Source organism: Varanus komodoensis, unplaced genomic scaffold, assembly GCF_004798865.1.
Source record: "Varanus komodoensis strain SLA01 unplaced genomic scaffold, ASM479886v1 scaffold11, whole genome shotgun sequence".
NCBI lineage: Eukaryota > Metazoa > Chordata > Lepidosauria > Squamata > Varanidae > Varanus > Varanus komodoensis.
Genome location: NW_025335317.1, coordinates 25,751,925 through 25,773,607, shown reverse-complemented (window position 1 = coordinate 25,773,607; position 21,683 = coordinate 25,751,925). Strand labels below are relative to the sequence as shown.

The 21,683-nt window shown below is 39.0% G+C and overlaps 1 protein-coding gene across 1 annotated transcript in view; it reads right to left on the bottom strand.

Annotated features, from left to right (window-relative positions):
• The window catches only part of TBC1D12 (TBC1 domain family member 12), a 49,159-nt gene extending 27,681 nt beyond the window's left edge, over nucleotides 1-21,478 (bottom strand). Inside the window, exons 1-3 of the mRNA XM_044420081.1 lie at nucleotides 20,403-21,478; nucleotides 9,737-9,860; nucleotides 539-595 (exon numbers count right to left, since the gene is read on the bottom strand). Of these exons, the coding sequence (XP_044276016.1) occupies nucleotides 539-595; nucleotides 9,737-9,860; nucleotides 20,403-21,163 (942 nt within the window). The 5' untranslated portion in view covers nucleotides 21,164-21,478. The remainder of the gene's footprint in view (nucleotides 1-538; nucleotides 596-9,736; nucleotides 9,861-20,402) is intronic.
• Nucleotides 21,479-21,683: the final 205 nt, after the last annotated feature.

The following is a 21,683-nucleotide window of genomic DNA, read 5'->3' as shown; positions in this document are numbered from 1 at the left end:
AATATACGTTGCCTTAAAGCAGTGGGAAAATATCACACTGGGGGCAAACAATATTTATTTTATATTTTTGCTTTCAGAGATTCTCTTTACAGTAGAACACAGTTGTAGTTACTGCTAAGATAAACTGCAGCGTGATTTTCCTTCACCAGATTACTTGCATTTACCATCTACACTAAAGTGTATCTGATTGTTTACAAAGAAGCCAGAGACGATGACACCACTAAAAATATCTGTTCACTATAACTTTTAATGACTTAGATATTAAGGAAGTACCAATGAATACTAGGTTTCATTTGACCACAACAACACTATTTCATTTGACTACAACAGTAAATCTGAATATATTTTTTAAATGTTAAAAAGTTTCAAACTGAACAAAAGCAATGAGTAAAATTTGCTTTTCAATAATGGTATTCAATGACTTGATGTGTTAGTATTGTTAACTCATGCTACAACTATGTGATGTGCCATCTACTTAATGATTTCTAAGATCCCATGCATGGCATAGAATGTGATAGAAAAATATTAAATTCCATACCACTGTGTTTAATAGATTGAGTGTAGATACTGATTCAACACTGCCAGAACTTTCATCCTAATAAGAAAAACAGAAGCAAATCCTTAGAGAAACATTTGATAGTTATTAACATACAGCAATATTCATGCAGATTTTAGATAGTCCTTTAAATCTTATATGTAGATAATAGCACACCTTGCTTTTTCAAGCATGTCTGTGTCAATTCAGATGCAAGTTAAGCTTAGTCTGCATCCATACCGCACAAAACCAAATTATGTCAAAAAGAACCTAAATTCTAAAGCTAGTTAGAAAGCAAATTAAGCAAACAGGAAATGTAACAGTTGAGATTTGTTCTTGATATTTTAGATGTTCAGCAAGGTTCTATTCTAAAGAATTTGTGTTAGGAAAAATACGTGTTCAGAAAAGACATGTCATGAACTTTAATATGCAAGCTGGGGAAAACAGCATTCATATGTCTAGCTTCATGGACTTCACAATTTTTTTTAACTTTGTGCTCTGGAATCTGAAAAATGTCTATACCCATGTATTACCCTTAATTCATTCAGATTTTTGCCAGCACATAGCTTACTCAGCACATAGCTTTCTGCCAGCACAGCGCTTAACATTTCATCCCCAATCTTACCATTTACATTCTCTGATCAAATTCAGAAAGTCTGTAGCCAATTGTCAGGTTTGGTGATACTTCAAGTTCAGGAAGGCTGATTATTTATTAGGCAGAGCAGGGGCCTTGAAGCACTTCCTCTTCCCCTTCAGCATCCCCACCAGTATCCCAGGGACACTGTGCAGGCACTGAGAGAAGTGAGGACAACAACTATCAAAAGTGGGCACATTCAACAGCAGTTATCTTCTTTGTGAGCAAACCTGCTCTCCCAGAACTGGAAGCACAGGGTGAGACATCTGGAATGGGGAGACACAAGCCATCCCAGTTGAGGGGAGGGGAAAAAAAAGAGGAGTGCCTTCCCTCCACTGGCAAGCTGCTCACTAAACAGGGAGCAAGTGCTCCTCCATCTCACTGCTGTGTATAAAAAGGGAGCACCCCTGCTGCAGCCAAACTCACTCCTCCTCCCTCAACTGTAGCCAGGATCACAGAGCATCTGTGCCTACAGGTAGGGGAAAGGGGCACTTTTGACTGTTTCTCTACAGGAAGAGGCCCAGCCAAATACACTGCCTGCCTGACAAGCAAGCCTGCTTCCCCCACCCCACAACTCCCCCCAGCATTAGCAGGAATCAAGTAGAAACTGAAGACAGTCATGCAAAGTGCCACTTGGGCATTTTGCCCGTTTTCACTACAGAACCTCTCAGCCAGATCAGCAACCCCCTTTGCTGCTCTAGCCTCAGGGTTCCCTAGCCATTTAGCTTACCTGTAGATTATCATGTCATCCACATTTGGATGGCATACTAAGTCATCAGGAGTTTGCTAAACCACTTTATAAGCCTTAGTTATAGAGCACCCTCCAGGAAAAAGGATGGTTTCAGACAACATACTAAGCCACCCATTGTGCCAACTAAATTATCTTTGCCATTGCTTAACAGTGATAATCAAACTTGGACAGGGATAGGTTTAGTACTGTCATCCACACATTAGTAACTTCAGAACTGGAGAATTTGCTGCTCCGCATGTGGGATGCCCTTGAGGCTGATTCAAAAAATGCAACAAGGCTGTAGCAATGCTGTTGGATGGAGCGCCTTGCCATGCACAAATAAAACCTATGCTAAATAAGTTGCACTGACTGTCTGTCTCTTATCAAGTCAGGTTCAAGATATTACTGATAAATAAAACCCTAAACACTTTAGACAAGGCTACCTGGTCTAAAGATAACTTACCCTATATATTCCTATAGACCAGGGCAGGCCTTGCTCTCCCTACTACATTCAGCAGAGATCCATCTGGCAGCAACACAGCAATGAGCATTCTCTAAATATTGTGTGATTTTAAAAAGAGCCATTGTTCTATAATTTTCAGGGTTTTAAACAGAAACTAGTATATAAAAAGTATAAAATAATATTTAACAGTTCTTGGACAAACACCTGTATTTCATATGTCAAAGCTGCTACTTCAACACTCTAAGAATTATCTTATATAACTAAGAAAGAAGAAGGCACAAGATGTTCAAATTGGAAACACCACATATGTTCAAAAGAAGATCAATCCTGATGGGAAGAAAGCACAATCCTTTTGGGTTTTCAGAACTGAATCTGTTCTAATCAATAAACTATAGAACTTTCTGAATTTAAAGGGCTACTCTAAAATGTTTAAATTTGTGAAAACACCTTTGGGATTTCTCTTGTATTGTTTTCTGAAGTTCAATTTGAAGTTCTAGTTAATTATATTAGCAAGTTAATTATTTCTAATGAAATGTTTATTCTACACATATTTCAGATAGCTAGGAAAAAAGCATAAGATGCAACTAGAGAAAAATCAACAGGAAATAATTTCATGTTTAAATTCAAAATTAGCATAAAATTCATGTTTTTGGTTCAAGTGACTGGTATAAAAATGAAAATGCATCAGTATTTCTGCTACTTGGGTACAATAGCCTGAAGTAATTTGTATACATACAAAAGAGCCGTGTCAGAAATGCAGCAAACTGAGCAATGCAGGAAGTGGAACTGAAGAGGCTGTCCAGATTGACTAAAACCAACTTTCCAAATTGGCAGGTAGACAAGAGAAAACACAGAGGCAATACCAGTGAATAGACTGATATAAACCATGCCAACCTTACAGTGAGGTGACTGGTCATGTGTAAATAGACTGTGCTTTAAATCTAGGAAAAGCTCATCTACTACATACAGTACATTCCCTCAACAACAACCAGAACAATGGTTGGCAGATCACAGACACACACCAAGAAAAAGCCGAACAATTTCTGTCTTTTTTCTCTTTTGTCTTTGGAAGTCTACAAAGATATTCTCCTGGAAAATTTGTGGAATAGGTACTGTGCCAGGAATCTTTATAATCAAAGCCTACTTTTGAATATTATCTCAATATATTTTCCCACAACTTTGCAAGCTCCCTTCTGTGGGAATAGGATTTCTACAACATTTGTGCCAATGTGTTTCCAGGTAATAGACTCACTCATTTATGCATAAAGGGAGTTACAGAATACCAGCTCACAGGACCAATTTTAATATTCAAATCAATTTAACTGGATGTCAATTAGTGTAACCTTCAGTAAATCATTTTGGACACATCTTTTCTTCTATTTGATGTTTCCATGACTGTTTTTGAACTGGTTTCAAAATATTAAGAAAGTCTGAAAGTCTAAAGATTTCCAAAGAACCTCAACTTATGTATATACAGTGAGAGAAATTGCCAGTATATTACCTGAAGTAAAGAAGTTTTGAGGGGAAAATAAGCAAAGCTTAATTTTAAGAGGAAGCAGAATTGCTGATTTTAGGGACTGCAATACAAGTAAAAATGTTAATAGGAAGCACTGCAAAATCAACTCTTAGATCAGAATTTAAAAACATGAAGTTGTGTTAATCACATATTCAGTTTGTACGTGTAACCAAATACTTAAAAGGGACTGATCATTTTAAAGTAATAAGCAAAATACAATAAATTATTGTGAAATACATATTTCCTTAATGTCAAAGCCATACACTGGATCAATATCAAATTGTCCTTGTTTTTTTCCTTCCACTGATAACCATACCAGGAAATTGTATATATTTCACAGAGGATTCTTTCATTTTAATTTACTCCATCCTAAATATTTTACTTCTTTTTAGCTAACAGCTGAATAAAGCTTTAATCCCTTCCTTGGAAACTTTTGAAGACTAAGCAAGTCCAAGCTGAAGAAGTTGAACAAGAGTGCTCTCTCTGCTTCCATAAGGAAAAAGTTGAGTTTTCTGTCATCTCTTGGTGAACTGTTTGAAATACATGAAGGATAAAGTGTGTGACTTCTGGGCAGTGCAATCCTATGGCCATTAAACAACCATCAGATTTTTCATATTCCCAGCTATTACAGCAGAAAATCACTCTGACTTCATAGCTAGGTATCCACATTTGGATCTCTTCATCCCTTCTGTAGCTGGCACAGAGAGAACCATACCAGTTGCTAATCAGAAAAGTGACCTCAGAGATGGGTTTTCAGGAGAATTTGGGTGATGGCAGAATAAACTAGCACAGCCAAAATCTTAGTAATATGTCAGCTTCCCTCTTACTCCAAAGCATTGCATTTAGCTAAAGTCAGCTGTTCAAAATACCCAACAGATCAAAGGAGCATAGAGCAACCTTTACTTCACACTATAGGATTCCCAAAATTCTTCAAGCCTGGAGAGTTATGGGCATCTCCACAGCATTGCACCCTAAGTCACACATTCAGAAATTACAAGACTTGTGTCAAAAAGGGCAATCCATAAAAGACCAGTGTGAAAAATCAAGCTGCTATTATTACTGGGATGTTTATTAATATTAAATAAAATGTTGCTACTATTATTTTAAACACTGTATCAATGACAGTCACTATAAAAGCTTGCAGAGATTTAAAATCCCAATTACAAACAGATGAATCCACATGTTTTTCGAAAAAGGACTAAGATGCAATGAAAACTCCAATGGCAAAGGAAAGGGAAGGCATTTTTTTCAGACTCTCCTTGTTACAACCCTCAGAAATACCTCCTAGACATACCTTTTCAGAAGGCACAGCAGAAAATCAACCAAACTCACCTTCTTTCCTCCAGCAAGAAAGTGCCTTGGACACAGATAGTTTAGATCCCAAATCTAACACCTAACTATACTTGTTTTATAAGTGCATATTAGCAAACTAACTTCAATATATGGTATAAGAATTCAATGCACTTATGCTGATGTCATGAGAACCACTTTTTGTCCCAGTTTTTATCTTAGCATACCAGACTGTAAATAGGTTTATGTGGAGTTTGCTTGTTTCAAATGCAAGGTTATACTAATGACTGTAACAAACATATTAAGTTATAGAAAAATGAGAGCAGAGTATTAAAAATGAGGTTATGACATTAAAAGCAACTACAAGAAACTGGCTCAAGCAAAAATGGATCAAACTTTAAAATATAATTCAAGAAAAGTCTCAGCCTTATCACAGATGAACAGGAACTTTATCAATTGTTTTTAGTAACTTAGGTAGATGAAACAACTTGCATTTTTTGTTCTTACACATCCAACAGACAGACCAATTCAACAGTCAATTTTACTTGGGTATTTTATGGAAGAGAATATGATAAAGACTTCTCTAAATGTTTCAACTGATTTGCAGCCATAGAACTGAGTCAGTTCTAGGTATTCCAAAAAAATAAACCAAATGCATAAATTCCATTCTCTCTTCATTACTTAAGCAGCAGTTGCAAGCAAAGGTAAGAGTGCCCTTGCTAAAAGATAATAATGGATTACCTTTCCCTTCAGAAAGCACACGGAATCTACTGTTCAAAAGCCTAACAATGATTCTAGGTACACCTGATTTATCTCTATTATCAGATGCTATCCATTGCTCTATGTAATTAAGGGAGTAGTAGAAGTGTGAGTGCGACCTTTATCCAGGACGCATTCAGGACTGCAAGCGATCACATCAAAGCCTGAGACACTGTTGTACAATAACTATTGGGATCAAAGCCATTCAAAGGCTATTAGCAACAGAGCTTAAGTAGAAATAACAGTTTAGAGCAAGGGTTGAACTCCACATTTCAACCAATTTTTAGGTATATTGCAAAGTGTGCTAGTCAATAAGATACATCAACTATGAAAAGTTTCTCTCAACTAGTTTATAGATAGATATCCAACATTATACTCAGGTAGAGCTTTTTATCCTAATCTGGAATAACGCTGTCATTATTCAGCAATTTTTCAATAAGTTACAAGTATGCATTGCATCATGTGTTTTCGATACCTATAAAGGAAACAGTAGTTCACTGAACAGTACATTTAATTTGCATAGGGTCATTAACATAGGAACATTGTTGGCTTGTATCAGATCTACTTTAGCATGTATGATTTTATTTAGTAAACAAAACTTTTAAAAGTACCCCATGTTAATTCTTTGTTTCAATACAGTACACATAATAGATCTTAGCTATGAGGAAAAAATAAAGCACACTTATATGATTTAAATGCTCTGTTATGAGAATCTTGTATTGAAATAACTTTTTAAATGTAAAAAATATCATGTACTTCCCTTACATTGTTTACATTTAAAAGGAAAAAACAAAGATTCTGAAAACTGTTGACACACATTGTAACAACCCAAAGAAATGCCCATGATATGCTGACAACCTTCATCTATTCAACTCTCTTCCACTAAAACTGTTCAAGCACCTTCAGTTTTGCTGTCATTACTTATTACTTCCATTTCACTCTAAAACATACATTAATTAAATAAAATATTTGTATTCTGTCACATGCTTGCTAAGGAGAATCAACTGACAAATGAAACTACCTAGCTTGTCTAATATATAATTGCAATTGGCTTACGTTCATTTATACTAATAAATTTATGGAACAGAAATCTTTTGCAAAAAATTGTCCATTTTGGACAATTTTCTTCCCTACATCAAAGTTCAAAATGGAAGCATGGCCATTTAATAAACAGCAGAGGCAGAGTAATCAGTGTAAGTAACAATGTGATGGAAGAACCAGTGATGTACAAGTCATCTCAGTATTTAATAATTTTGTGAGATACAAGTTGACTCTTGTAGACCACCCATTTGGCCAATATGAGAAAGTCCATTGCTTACACTCGAGCTGCTGCTTCAGTCAGGCTGACAATTAAACTGCGGCAAAGTTTTATTCACATCATGAGAAGGTAAAACTCCCTGGAGAAGACAGGGAAAGTCAAATGCAGAAGAAGAAAAGGAAGTCCAAGTATAAGATGCACTGACTCCATAAAGAAAGCCAGAGCGTTGCATTTGCAAGAAATGACCAAGGCTGTCATGGATAGGCCATTTTGGAGAGCTTTCATTCACAGTGCTGCCGTATGACTTGAGGGCACATAACAACGTTTTCATTGTTTTTAGCCCACATTGTGCTGCTGTTGTTTTAATTATTTGGAGATAATTTTATTTTTTATTCTTTGTTAAACTGCCATTGGAATACATTGCCACTGAAGTGAGGGGAATATATTTCATACATAACTATACAATTTATATGACATCATTTTCAAATTATGAACTGGGTCCCAAACATATACAAAGGACACTTCCTATTCTTCTGGAAAGGATTTTTTTTCTGAAAGGTATCACAGAAATACTGGAATAAAGTCTCTGAAAGAAACACTACTGCTTGAGGAAGTACCAGCCTGTACATCTAGACATAGCAGGCCATTCCACGCTTATTTATCCACTCCAAACAGGGCACCTCATTCAGTCCCTCATTCACCCCACACTATTTCTTTCGAACACACTCATGCATACAGATGCAAATACACCTACCTTCCCCCTTCTCCTTTCTCCATACCCCACTTGTCCCTTCTCCATTTTTTGCTCTCTAACTCTGATCCCCTTCCTTGGCCCTCCCCTTCTCCTGGTATAAGCAATTTATTTTTTTTCCTAAGCCTATTACTACATGAGAGGCAACTGAGAGGTTCATCACATGCAGGACAGACAGGGTTAAACTTTCCATCTCCTCAAAATCCCCCCCCCCCCACCTGGTATTTTTCTTAAATAAGAAAGGTCTTTGGAGAAGGTTAATGGGGACTTTCCTAATCCTTGCCCTGGAGGAGTAAAAGTTATAGGATGAATATGACCCCTGTTTTACACACTTACAGCCCAATTCTATGCCTATTTATTCCGAAGTAATTCCCACTTTGCTCAAAGGGACCTGCTTATAAGTATATATTTATAAGTATGAGAGCCAGGGTGGTGCAGTGGTTAAGAGCATGGGACTGGGACTCAGAGGATCTGGGTTCTAGTCCCCGCTCAGCCATGGAGCCAACTGGGTGACTTTGGGCCAGTCACAGGCTCTCAGCCCAACCTACCTCACAGGGTTGTTGTTGTGGGGATAAGATGGAGGAGGAGATGTAAGCTGCCTCGAGCCCTTTGTAGGAAAAAGGCAGGATATAAACCAATAAATAAATAAATAAATATTTGCATTGGATCCCTAGGAATTGATCTTGTGCACTATCCAAGCACATGCACCGAAACTACAGGAATCTGCCTTGATGCTAAAGCAATAAAATTCTACAGTGCAAGAAGTACGAAGCTTCCTGATTCAAAACATTTCAATTATTGTTTTACACAGTATCAAAACTCTCTTTAGATACAAAATAATAGGTAGTGTCCAATACTGCCACTGAGCTCCTGCTAAATCATATGTGAACCACGGCTCACAGAAAAGAAAGCTGGCCATTTGAAATGCAATCCCAGAAATAGACAGAAGCACTTGGATCCAGTTCTAGGCAGGTCACTAGAGCTTTCTTCTGCAAGTTCCACTGGCCAATCCCAAATCAGTTTCCTTTTAGGGCTGCTAGCTCCCCAATGTACCAGTGGTGGGTCTTGCTGACCAGCATGAAGACTGCCCAGTATATTGTTAGTTCTAGAAACTAGTCAAAAAGCAGGATCTTTGAAAAAATACACATTTCAAAATGATTAACATAATTTAATGTTATAATTAACATAATTTTATTTTTTTTCTTGGTAATGTAAACTGCCTTGATCTGATATAATTTCACATCACCTCTCATATGATACTTGAGAAGCTGTACATGCCAACTCCACTGAAAAGCATTTAATGCACAAGAATAAATGTAGATAAATCCAATGATGTGCGAACTAGCCTATAAAATTGAAGCCATAATCTGGATTCTGCCACTTAATTCTACACCTCATCTTATGGGACTTAAATGTTTCCATCACTTCCACATCCTTCTTATTTTATTATGTTCATAGACTATAGAATTTTAGAGTACCAATTACGGTAAGGTAGTACTTCCCATGTATAACACAGTCAAAATTTGTTTTTCCAATAACTTGTTAAAGCAACTACATAGCCAAAATTATTACAAAGTAAAGTTTTCATCTATAGCTTTTTTGACTTGTTAACTGCCCTGGGATCATGTTGAGCTTGAAGAACAGGAGAAATCATCTATAAAAAAATCCTAAAACCAAGGTACTTTTCACCATGTCTATCTCAAAGAAACCTGTTCTATGAAATTTTTAAGGATAACATGAGAGCAACTGACTATCATACCATGTAAACCATGCTACATATACATACATATCTGTATATACCTGTTGAATTATTTTGGAATCTTTCTGTAGGTTTTCTTTTGGTGGGACCTTTCCAAATAACTTCCAGCCAGGAGCACTGTGGACAGTAGGTTTGAGTTCCTTTGTCCTTTTGGTAAAGAAATTCCTATAGGAAAAAGGGAAAAAAAAGATGAATTTGTCATACTAGAAAAACAGAGTGATCTCCCTAGATGTAAACAATTAACACAAGTCCATCCCTTGCTTCACACTATACATATGAACAGTGAAAGGAAGGAAATACTAGGAAGACACACACACCTCAAGTGTCAATTTGATTTAGTACACATAAATATTAAATACTTTTGAGCTTCATAAGTTTCAAGTATGCACACATTAAATCCATGCACTTTTCAGGGTCATAAAAGTTCCAGGGAGCAGTAACAATTTAATGTTTAGGAAATGTTACAATGGGATCAACTTGCATGGAACTGAGCTTTTGTAATCAATGTATGTGGTTAGGTACTTGCAGTAGATTACATGGCTTTTAAACAAGTATTTTTGCAAGCTCTGCAAAATGCCATTCCTCTGTGATGAGTAGCAACAGACATCCCCTGCAGAACAGCCAGGACAAAGTCCATCTACCTATACTCCTGGAACGCAGCAACAAGGTATTGAAAATTGGCTGTCAAATAGACATATAATAATGATCGTCATCATTTAACAGAAAGTCAGTCTGTTTGTGCATGTGCACGCAAAGTAGTGCAGTTCTGATTTGCATGAATAATGCAGCAGAAAAAGCTGCATATGTGCTTTTTGTACAGTAGCCATTTGAAAACAAAAAGCAACTCATGCAAACTTTACAAAGTTACCCTGTACTGAGAAGGCTATACATGCAGCACTCCTAATAGTGAAAGCTCTGTAACATTCACATAGGTGTCCACGCACACTCTGCCGCCACAGTACTGCAAGAAGTAGCAACAAAAAGGCTATTCGCAGCACTGGCAGAGTTAAGTGAAACAAGGGTAAAGCAAATGTTTCCCCAGACTAGATAGTTATTGGCATTGTTGACATGCAAGTTTCATTTTTAAATTTCCTTTTTTATTGAGTATACAGGAAGTTTCACCCTCTCTTTCCTTCTGATTGGCAGATATTGCACAATGCATAAAGAATGCCAGCACTCACAGCAGCAAGATGTCCACTTTGCCTCCAAAGTATCATCTTCTCTATAATGAATGTTATCGCACACATGCACAAGCTCCAGTTCAGTGGGCTAACAAAAAAACCCAAGGGAGAGAATCTAGCAAAGTAAAACTATGTGAAGGACCCCTTCCCCTACACTCCCCAAAAGCTCTAGATGGTGACAGGAAAAAATCTCAGTCATCCACATAGAATGTAAATGAAAAAAATAAAAACTGGTCAATTTCTGTGTAACCTAAAACTGGTCGTGAAATCCCTATTTTTTTGCTAGAGACTGGAACACTAATTATCATTTTTTTCCAAATATGGTTGCTATTTCATCAGCATTTTATATTTGCATTATATTTGGGATTTGATTCAGACATCCATGTCTTCAAACACAAAAGTTCCTTCTATTTATGGAAGAACTTTCAACTCTAGGGATGCTTCCACTACAGAAAAGTCAGTTTTGCTAGTTTTGCCCCCATAGTTCCAGGAGCAACTCTAACACTGTTCCAAAGCCACCACCCCAACCAAATTGGGCAAATTTGCAGGAGCTAAAGGAGGAAGGGGCAATCAGCAAAAATTGCTAATGGAATGCTTCCACTGGAGGAAAGAGGAAAAGCAGAGTCCTGCTCCCAGCAAGCCTGGATCCAACATTAGTGACCAGATCCAGAAAGCTTACACCCAAAAGCTTACACTGAGTAGGACTCCCTCACCACATTGTCATAGTAATAGTAATGAGACTGATGATAATGTCATAATGATTTATAGTAACTTAACTGGCATTAATACTAGGCATAAAAAGGTAAATGAAGGCAGTCTAATCTTTTTATCATTGTCCCTGCCAATCTGAATACACCAACACACTGCCAGAGGCTTTGAGGAACTTTCAGCACTACAGATCTCCTGTAAAAGAGTCAATTAATAGCTATTTTTTAAACTAAAGGCCATTTTCATAAGAGCCACTATTCCACGGGATGTCAACAAAGTATTTAAAATAATCCCCTTAATACATCAGCTGCAAATATGTTGTGAAGCTATGATTATGACACTCCTGCTTCCTGTTTGCCTTATTCATCACTTGCTTTGCAGCCTTTGTTTTAAAGCAAGAAGAGGGTAGGGATAAAGAAAAGATGAAAGATGCTATACATAACTGGACATTCTTCATTGTTCTAAGGCACAGCATTACTCCCAGCACTATCCAAGTTGTCAATCCAGACTTAAAAACATGGCGACATGAGGCTTGCTAATTCAACAGAGTCATCCCACATGCTCCAAAAGAGAGCTCCTAATACTCTCCACATAAATTGTTTCCCCAGTGTAAAGACAATGTTAGGCAACAAGTTAAATCTTTGACAGAATTTTGGGAAAGAAAAGACTGCAATCATTTGGTAGGAAGGGATGCAGAATCACAGGAAAGAGGCAAATTTCACAGACTGATTGAAAGTATCTGTCAAATTTGGTTGATACGCTCTAGCCCAATGTAACTGCTCACATGATTCATTCTCTAGTGACAATCAGCCTTGTATTTCTTGTGTTTTCCTCACAATAGGTAATAATTTAACAGGTATTCAGGCAATAATTTTAAACTGAACTCTGAATTCTGATTCCAAAGGTAACTATATAACTGATGCATGATTATTGTTCAGTCAGCTTTTAAACATTAGAATGAAACGGTTTTGAATATATTTTCATAAATCTAAAATAGTTCATGGTGCTTTTATTCTTGCTGTTAATAAAGGTTCTGCTTTATCACTTGCACGTTTAATCTTGCCTCATAAACTGCTACTCACTAGTGTGAGCAAGTAGCAACTGATCCCTGCATACAAACTAGTTTGAGCAATAGCAGCAGGACACATCAATTGATCTCTGTTCCAGATTAAAAGAAATTAGAGAATCTGAACCTGCATCAAACTTTGTGCTGCTCTGTTGTAGCTTTAAACTAGGAGGCCCCTGTGCCACTCTGGCAAAGTGGCTCCCAGCAGGTACCAATGAATGTAACCTGCCCAGTGACCTTTATGGACAGGTGTTATCAACTTCCCTGACAATGAGAACCAATCTCTCATGCTGGTGCAGAGACTGGGAAAGTGGCCTATACAAGTGCCAGCTCAGGGCCAAAGTACAGGGCTTGAGGGACTGGCACACAGCAGACACTGGTTCATCCCTTCCACTCCATCACCCACAGCCACAACCACTGAGCAACTATTGTGGCAAACCAGGAGGTCCTGTTCTCCTGAGCCTACCCAGGATAACTGAGCAGGGATTGTATATACATGACCCTCCTACAAGGAGGGGGCACAAGAATACTCCTCCTACCTCCTGCCTGATGAGCAGATCACCCTAAATAGGGATCAACACACCAAGCATAGACAATTGTGTTCTCCTGGGCCTATTCCCAGGTAAACCCAGGACAAGGCGCCGTACACACACACACACACGTGCGTGTGTACGTGCATACCCCACTCACTGCAGTTTAGAAGCAAGAGGAGGAGGAGGAATGAGCCAGTGTCTATTACACATGGTAACAGACACTGGTTATACACACCAGGTATGTGCCATATGCGAGTCATATGGTTTGAGGGGTTGGTGTACAGCAGCCATCAGTACTACTCCTCAACCCCAAAGCAGGGCTTAGGAGTGCTGTGCACAGTGAACACCAGCAGCACCAACATGTGTCACTTCTTCAGGTACTGAGCAGGGCCTGAAGGGACAGTGTGCATAAGCAGGAAAAAGCTAATGAAAATTATCTACAAGCTCCACTGGGCATTTTACTGGCAGCTCTTCTCAGCATTTACTGGGAATCATCTGGCCAGAGCAACAAAGGGATTGTGTCATTCTTGTCAAGTGCCTCATCTGGTGTGGGGTTTGCACTCCCCATTCAGCACTTCATGCAGGTTCACATGATATGAAAGCCAAAGAGAGGTAAGTAAACTCTCTACATCACAAAACAAAGTTTTCAGTACAGTGATATTGTCCTTGTTTTACCATGAAAAAATATACCCATTAATGCAGAAACAAAACCCATAAAACTGAACAAGACTAGTGAATACAACACCAATTACAAGTCTGATATAAACAACCTGGTCTTTACCATACATAGCTGCTTGCTGACTTGCTCTGAACACTTATCTACATCTTATTCGATAGAAAAAATACAGCCTTAACATGAAAAATGCTTTACTGCCTATCATTTGACAAGCAATAGGCCTCCAGTTCCATGGCATCAGGGATGATGATCTTTGAAAATCAGACACTAACCTGTAGAGCTTTGATTTTACAATGTACAAGTAACATTTAGGTTCTTTGAATCCCTACAATTATAATATTACAGAAACTGTCATTTGTTGAACAGTTTTACATTACACATACCTGATAATTATCAACAGAACTTCAGAACTTACTTGGGCCCTAGTCTACATGTGATATTTAAGAGACCTTTCTATTTATTTACTTACTTATTGCATTTGTATACCACCCCACAGCTTGGTAATACCCTGGCAGCTCTCCTCACAATTCTTCCTTTATCACCAAATTCTACTTTTGTACAAAAAAAGCTTTATAGCATTACTTGGGGTAATCTTAATTTAGACTTGGGGTACAGATGATAATCATCTGCCCACATTTGTATGCAGGAGTCCAGGCCCAATCACCACCAGCTTTGTATATCAATGCCAGCCAAATCCTTATCCACCAGCAACATGTCGTGCTCTCTAGAACATATAATGTGGACCTCAAGGTCAAAAATGTTGCTTCTGTGGTCCTACATCATCATCATCATCACCATCACTATTACTACTGCTGCTGCTGCTATTACTATTTTGATTTCACTGCATTTTGATGGTCTGCCTATGAGCAATATTTTCATCCTTGATGAACAAGACAGGTTATACAAGTGAGACCAAAGCACCAACTTGAAGCCATGTTGTACAATAAGACATTAACTACTACTAATTTGCTTTCTGTTTAATGACAACACTCACAACCATGGAATTCTGGTTTCCAGCTAACATTATTTAAACTTATCTTCCATATTCTGTATAACAGATAGAAAATACATAAAATGCAAACTACATTAGAATTTTAGCTTTGCTCAGGTTAGCTGCCAATTTGACTCATGCCATTCAAAAGGTGTGCCAAGATCCACATCTATATTTCCTTTTAACAAGCCACTCCTTGTAAAGCAAGATACACACATACAGATTGTGAAAGAAAAGTAAATTAATGAACATTACAAGGAAAATTAGTAGTGCATAACATCTTAGATTATAATTTTTACAGCTGTGCTATTTTTCTTCAGATTTAGGGCACTCCAACAATGAAAAGTCTAGCTGGTACAAACAGGGCTATACTACAGACTTTGACTGCAATCCTACATATTGCTCACTGGTTTTACAGCCTTGCATATACTTAAGTGTGCTTGGAATTGAAATGCATACTTTCCTTGAAATACTTATATCCTGCTTAATACATGTATAGACTGGGTTCTGTACATATTTGAAATGAGCCGAAATTTTCACTCCAAAGAAACAACGCTATTTTTGCAGTAATTTAAAAGACATATAGAAAGTCCTAATTTAAAACCAAGTTTACTCTTTCAAATTAGAAGCTAGTATTTGACTGAGAAAAATCTTCATGAGTCTTGATCATTTACATGAAGAAACTGAAACACTGGTAGTCCAGGGTATTTTCTTCCCGCTGGATCAAGTTGAAATAAAGGTGAAATTGATACTAGTGAAAGTCACTCAGTACACAGTTAAGTTCCGCCTCCACAAACACAAGAGAGAAACATGTAAGTCACACCAAGGAAAACAACTTTAGTACATTATGTGCAAATTAAAAGTGTAGAAAATCTGGCTTCAACTATGCTATGGGGATTATAGTAGCAAAGCACAATGACCACCAAGATGATAAACTAAGGATTTTAACCTACCTTTCTCCTAGTTTATTTATTTTATTGGAATGAAATTAGATTTCTGAAAAAATGCAACTACAAGCTAGAACACAGTAAAACATGTCACCGCATGTTACACCACTCCAACATTCAAGTTTAACAGCTTTTCGAGTATCATACATGATGCTCTATCCACAAACAAGCCCATAGTTGAATAGGGAAGTATATCTACACAGCCTCCTCTATTCAGTTTGGAGGTAAGTAAGCACTGCCTAGAACACATTCAAGTTCTCACTCATAGCATTCCATCAGAATACAAAGAAAGGAGCAAGTAGCTTTCAACACTTATATTTATCTATTTGTATCCTTCCTTCCTTACTCACTGGCCATTTTTGTCCATATGTTCCAATTTCCATTTGCAATCTCAGGCTGTAAGTGCTGAATACTCACTTACAAGGAAAAAAGCAATCTTTATGTCAAATCAAAAATGTATTTTTCTTCTGCTCTTAGAAGTGAAACTGACTTACGGAAATTTTAAAGAAGTGTAGTTAACACCTCTATGATATTCAGGAGAGTGAAATTGCTCCTATGATGAAACACCACCCACAAACAAGAGAAAAGTATCAACAGAGGGAAATGGGGACTAAGCATGTTCATTGGTCACAGAATGCTGGCTGAATATTGGGAGAAAAAGTAAAAAAAAAAAAAACTGAGGGTGAGGGGAAAGAGTTGCTGCAACCTTGAATAGGAGCACTTTACACTGCAACATTTTGTTGCAAGTTCCACTTGTACAGAAATGCCATCAACATGATTTGCAGGTGATAACCCAAACAACTAATACCTTATTTCATATACTCTGAGGAGAAACCAGGCTGAACTAAATTAAACTAAACATTTGAAGCATATGCCTATAATTCACGTGCCCAACTAAGAAGGAGTTGTGAGAAATCTCAGAAATACCTTTCCTCACAGTACACTAAAAATCTGAAGAAGGAATGTGGTTTGCTCAGAAGCTAACACTGTCCAACATTCATACTGTACCGCAATGAATATAAAATCACATCTCCTTTTCTTAGGATGTGTTATACTAGATGCCAAGAGGGACATGAACTTAAATGCCATGGTAATGTTCCACCTGTCAATGCAGTATGTGATTAATTGGGATACTTATGAATATAAAAGAACAGTAAGCAAGTCATGCACCCAAGTGTTTACATGTTGACAGCTTAAATGGAACAATCTCTTAAGATTTCCTTCCATTAGATTACTTTCTATGTCTCATAAACAGGAGAGAGAGACATACTCGTAGGAAGATGCAAAGAGAATTCACAATAATTCTCGATAAGTCAATGGAAGGTAGCATCTCTTCCTACTTCATGAGCAAGACTTGAAACCACTTGATGCATCACTTGATGCAAGTGAGGTTTCCCTATTAAAAATAAGCAAGACATGAAAAATCTGTTTAAGAGAGAATCGGGGACCCTCTTTCAAAAGTACAGTCAACTTTTATATTGCCTGTTACATCTAGCCCTCTAAGTTTTAAGAACTCAACAAATTCAGACTTCTAGTGCTTGAATAATTTCCAGCAAAAAAGAAGAGTCTTGTATCATCATAAAAAGTAACGACTTTATTCTGACACAAGCTTTTGTTAAGCAGACAATATACAGGAAAGCCTTTGCTAGATTAGTTAGTCCTTAAGGTGCCACAATTCCTTTTAAATTGTTTGCATTTAAATAGCTTTCTTAATTCTACTCATCATGAAGATACTTAGGAAACACAATTAGAATGAAATTAGGGGAGGATACTGAAGGAAGTACTAAAAGACAGACCAGACTGAAGTTCAGGAACAGTAGTAGTACAATCCTACAGCCTCCTATTGGAAGAGGAAGTCCACATTTCCCTAGATAATGCCAGACAGTTACAAGTGATGAGCATTTCAGCTGAGGTAGATAGGTGGTTATGCAGAACTGGTACATAAAACAGCTACTATTATATTTCAAGAAATGTGGAAACAAGCCAAGGCAAAGAAAAAAGTAAAAACTTAATGGATGGGATCTATAGAGCCCTCTTTGAAGATTAGGAGAGTGGCTACCCTGAGAAGGGCCTTCTCTGTGGTGGCATCCCAGTTGTGCAACATGCTTCCCAGAGAGGTACACCTGGCGCTGACTCTTTATTCTTTTTGGCACTGGGCCAAACCTTTTTTACTTTCCCATTATTTTAAGGCTTAATTTCTATTTTAATTGGGTTTTTATTATAGATGCGATGCTGTACCTTTGTTGTTGGACTGTCCTGAGACTTCTATGTACAGAACAAGATATAAACGTTTAAAATAAATAAATAAATCTTACTAATCCAAGGAACACTCCTAGTATGCAACACTCTCCCACCAAACCTCCTCTCAGGGCAATGTCATTAACAGTTACATCAGCAGACAACTGTCTGTGAAATATTTCAGCAAAGCTTATTCACTGCAGCTGTCTTTTCACTGTACACCAAACAAATGTTCTGCTTCTCAGTTATGTCAGGCTTGATGAAACTAAATGCTAAGGCATTTAGAAGATTTGACCCTACTAGGTGTGCTAAAACTATGATACCCAGTTCACAGTATGCACAAAATGGTGAATGATGCTAGCATTCACTGTTTCACTCAACAACAATAACCTAAGATTTGCATTAACCCTCCTGCCATATGCAATGCCTAGTAAGATATTAATTCAATATCCAAGAATCAAATTATGTTTTGAAAACTGGTGAATGAGGGAACTCAAATCCTTCCTGGAAAATTAATAATTTAAAATTGCATGCCACTCCAATAATGTATATAGCAAGAGTTCCAACATTATCACTACAAATAAGCGTGTGTTGGTTCTTCAAGTTTTAGCCCCTAACATTAATAATGATGTAAGGTTTTGTTTCTAACAATTGCTCAACTTGACACATCTTTGCCATCAGAACATTATAAAGCTGCAACACCAGCTTATAATGGGCTACTTTCTTCCCCATCTAGAAATTTCAATTTTTGAACCTCATATGCAGATAGATTATTAATGAAAAATAATATGTTGCCTTACAATGAAATGTGTGAAAGTTATTAGAATTAGCTTTTAACTAGTGAAAATATACCTAGTTCAAGTTACTATGCAAGTTCCTCAACAGTCAATCAAAAATGCAGAGAGACTGGATAAGTGCTAATTATTTATCAAGTCTTGTTGTTTAAAACATCTCAAAAAGCAGTTCTACTCTTAGGTTGCAGTCCTATGCACATTTAGACAGGAAAAAAGGGCTACAGCTTGTAGCATCCTTCCAGCCAGATATGCTGTGAACTGAAGGGACTTTTTACTATCTAAATATCTATCAGATGCACTCTTAAAGGAGGCTGTAACATGTTAATTTTTGCAACTTCTCAAAATAATTTTTATCCTATTCTAACAAACCAGTACACAGACTTTTGCATCATTCTGCCTTTGAAAAATCTGCTATATTTTCCAACTAGAAAATTCTTATTTAATCAAACAGAGGTTAACAAGAGAACTTTGCCTTTAAAGAAGCAGCATGTAACAGTGGAGCAAACATGGGATTCTACCATGTCGCATAATCTTGTACCGAACCCATCTTAATTCCCTAGCCACATGGCAGTATTCTGCTATGAAAAGAGATTAGTCCAGTCCAAAAGCTTAACATGTTTAAAAATGGATTGCCAAACCAGGACACAACTGAATTGAGAAGGAAAATCCCCCCAAAAATATTGTACTTGGAGATCAAGCATTGGAAGTCAGTGTGGTAAGGTGGACTGAGGACCTGAAAGATACAGGTTTATTTATTTATTTAAAACATTTCTATACTGCCCCCATCGCAACAAAGCCTCGGGGTGGCTCACAAAAAATGGTTCTAGTCCCCACTTAGCCATGAAGCTCACTAGGTGACTTTGGGCCAGTCACTCACTCTCAACAAAACTAATTCACTGGATTCTTGTCCAATAGATAAAAAATGGATGGAGAAGAACTTTGTAAGCTACCCTGGCTTCCATGCAAGGGGGGGGGGCGCTATAAATGCAATGTAATGTTAATGTGATACTTAAAAGGTAGTCAACTTTTAGTCTTTTTAAACTTCTTTCTTAATTTAGGCTCCCTGTGTGTTCAGTAAGATAGGGACATCCCCTTTATACACATTCTGATATTCAAGGCAATTCTCTCCATTATATATTTTCCATAGAAATTAATGGCCCTACCATAATAAAAATTGGTGTAACATTTCCTTCTTCAACATGTATTTCTTTTTAATTTTAAAAGGATGTTCCATATCAATCCCACGATAATTAAGCAAGATATACTAGATTACCATTACACCACTCAGAAACCCGGCCAGTTTTAATGGGAGCACACAATGCAAGAAAAAAACCTCAGTAGAAATAATTGAGATCTCCATTCGCTCATGATGACCAGAAACAACTTATGTTAAATAATACTAAAGAGATTCCACCATACTTCCAATTCACCCTGTTTGGTTGAGTGCTCTACCTAGCATTAGTAGCTGTGGTTCTGGTTCAATTACGGAAGACAAGGCTAAAATCTTGTACATATGGCACACACAATACCTTTTTCAAAGGAGCATAAAGGAGCAGTAGGCTAAGTCACTTACCTCGTGAAGAATTCGGCGAAGCTAGAGCCAGCGATGATGCCTAGCCGTTTGGCCCGATCCCCATCCTCAGGGCAGGCGGTAGCTGCACTGGCGCTGTCGGTGGAGGCGAGGGTGGGCGGCTGTTGCGACTGCTGCGGCTGCAAATGTTCCGGGGCGCTGCGGCGGCGACTCACCTCGAAGGTATTGCGGGAATTGAGGTTGATGTCCATGAAAGCCAGGGAGGGCAGGCAAGGGAGCGCCCGCGCCGGCGAGGACAAGCTCCCTGCCTCCTCGGAAGCCGGCGAAGGGCTCCCCGAGGAGGAGGAGCAAGAGGGAGACGGTGACATGGCTGCAGATGTTGCGGCAGTCCCCGCTAGGCTGCAGCTTTTCAGCGGCTCCTCCAGAGCCACCCCGCTCTGGGAGCCCGTGAGGAAAAAGGCGCAGCCACCGTTGAGGAGCTTGTCCTCCCTGCGCCCCGAAGTCGCTGGCTCTTCGCAGCTCGGTGGCGGACCCTCCTGCGACGGCGGCAGCAACAGAAAGCCAGCGTCCCCGTTGGTCATCCTCCCTGCACCGCAGGCGTCTCCGTTGGGCGGCCTCTTGCCAGCCAAGTAGCGCTGCAGCCGGGCCCCGGAGCCCTCTCGGCTCCCATCCCGCTCTCCGTCCGCTTCCGCGTCGTCGTCGTCGTCGTCCTCCGCCGCCGCCGTCTCCGCCTCCTCCTCCTCCCGGCCCGAGGGAAGCAAGGCTGCGCCGCCCTGAGCTCCGGCATCCTCCGGCCCAACCATTTGCCGATGCAGTACCCCAGGGGAGCCAGCGGCGCGGTTGGGAGCGGGGAAGGGGGAGGCGGCGGACCGGCCCCTCACGGCGGCGCCGCGGCGGCACTAACGGAGGGGGAGAGGGCGGGGCGCCAGCTACTGCTGCGCCCGCCGCCGCCGCCACTCGTGCCGCCGCCTTCCTCAGCTTCTCCAGCCGGTACCGCTCAACACATAGGACCGTGCTGTCGCCGAGGGTGGCAGGAGCGGCCTAAGCGGGTCCGGCTCACGCAGGCGCTTACAACTCCATCCTCAATCACACCCATGACCTCCGACCATAGAGGCTATGTCATCGATGCGGAAGTGCGGCCTTGTAAACATCCGGAGCGGTGTAGATGCAGCCAGTCACACTCAAGTCAGACCGACGGAAGCATTTCGTTTTACCGTATATTTTCTAAGAAGCCCGCCTCAGTGATACCATGACAATGTATTCCACTTAGTTCTCGGTGGCAATGCCTTGAACAACACGCGTTCCCGTATTCCAACTGAAAAA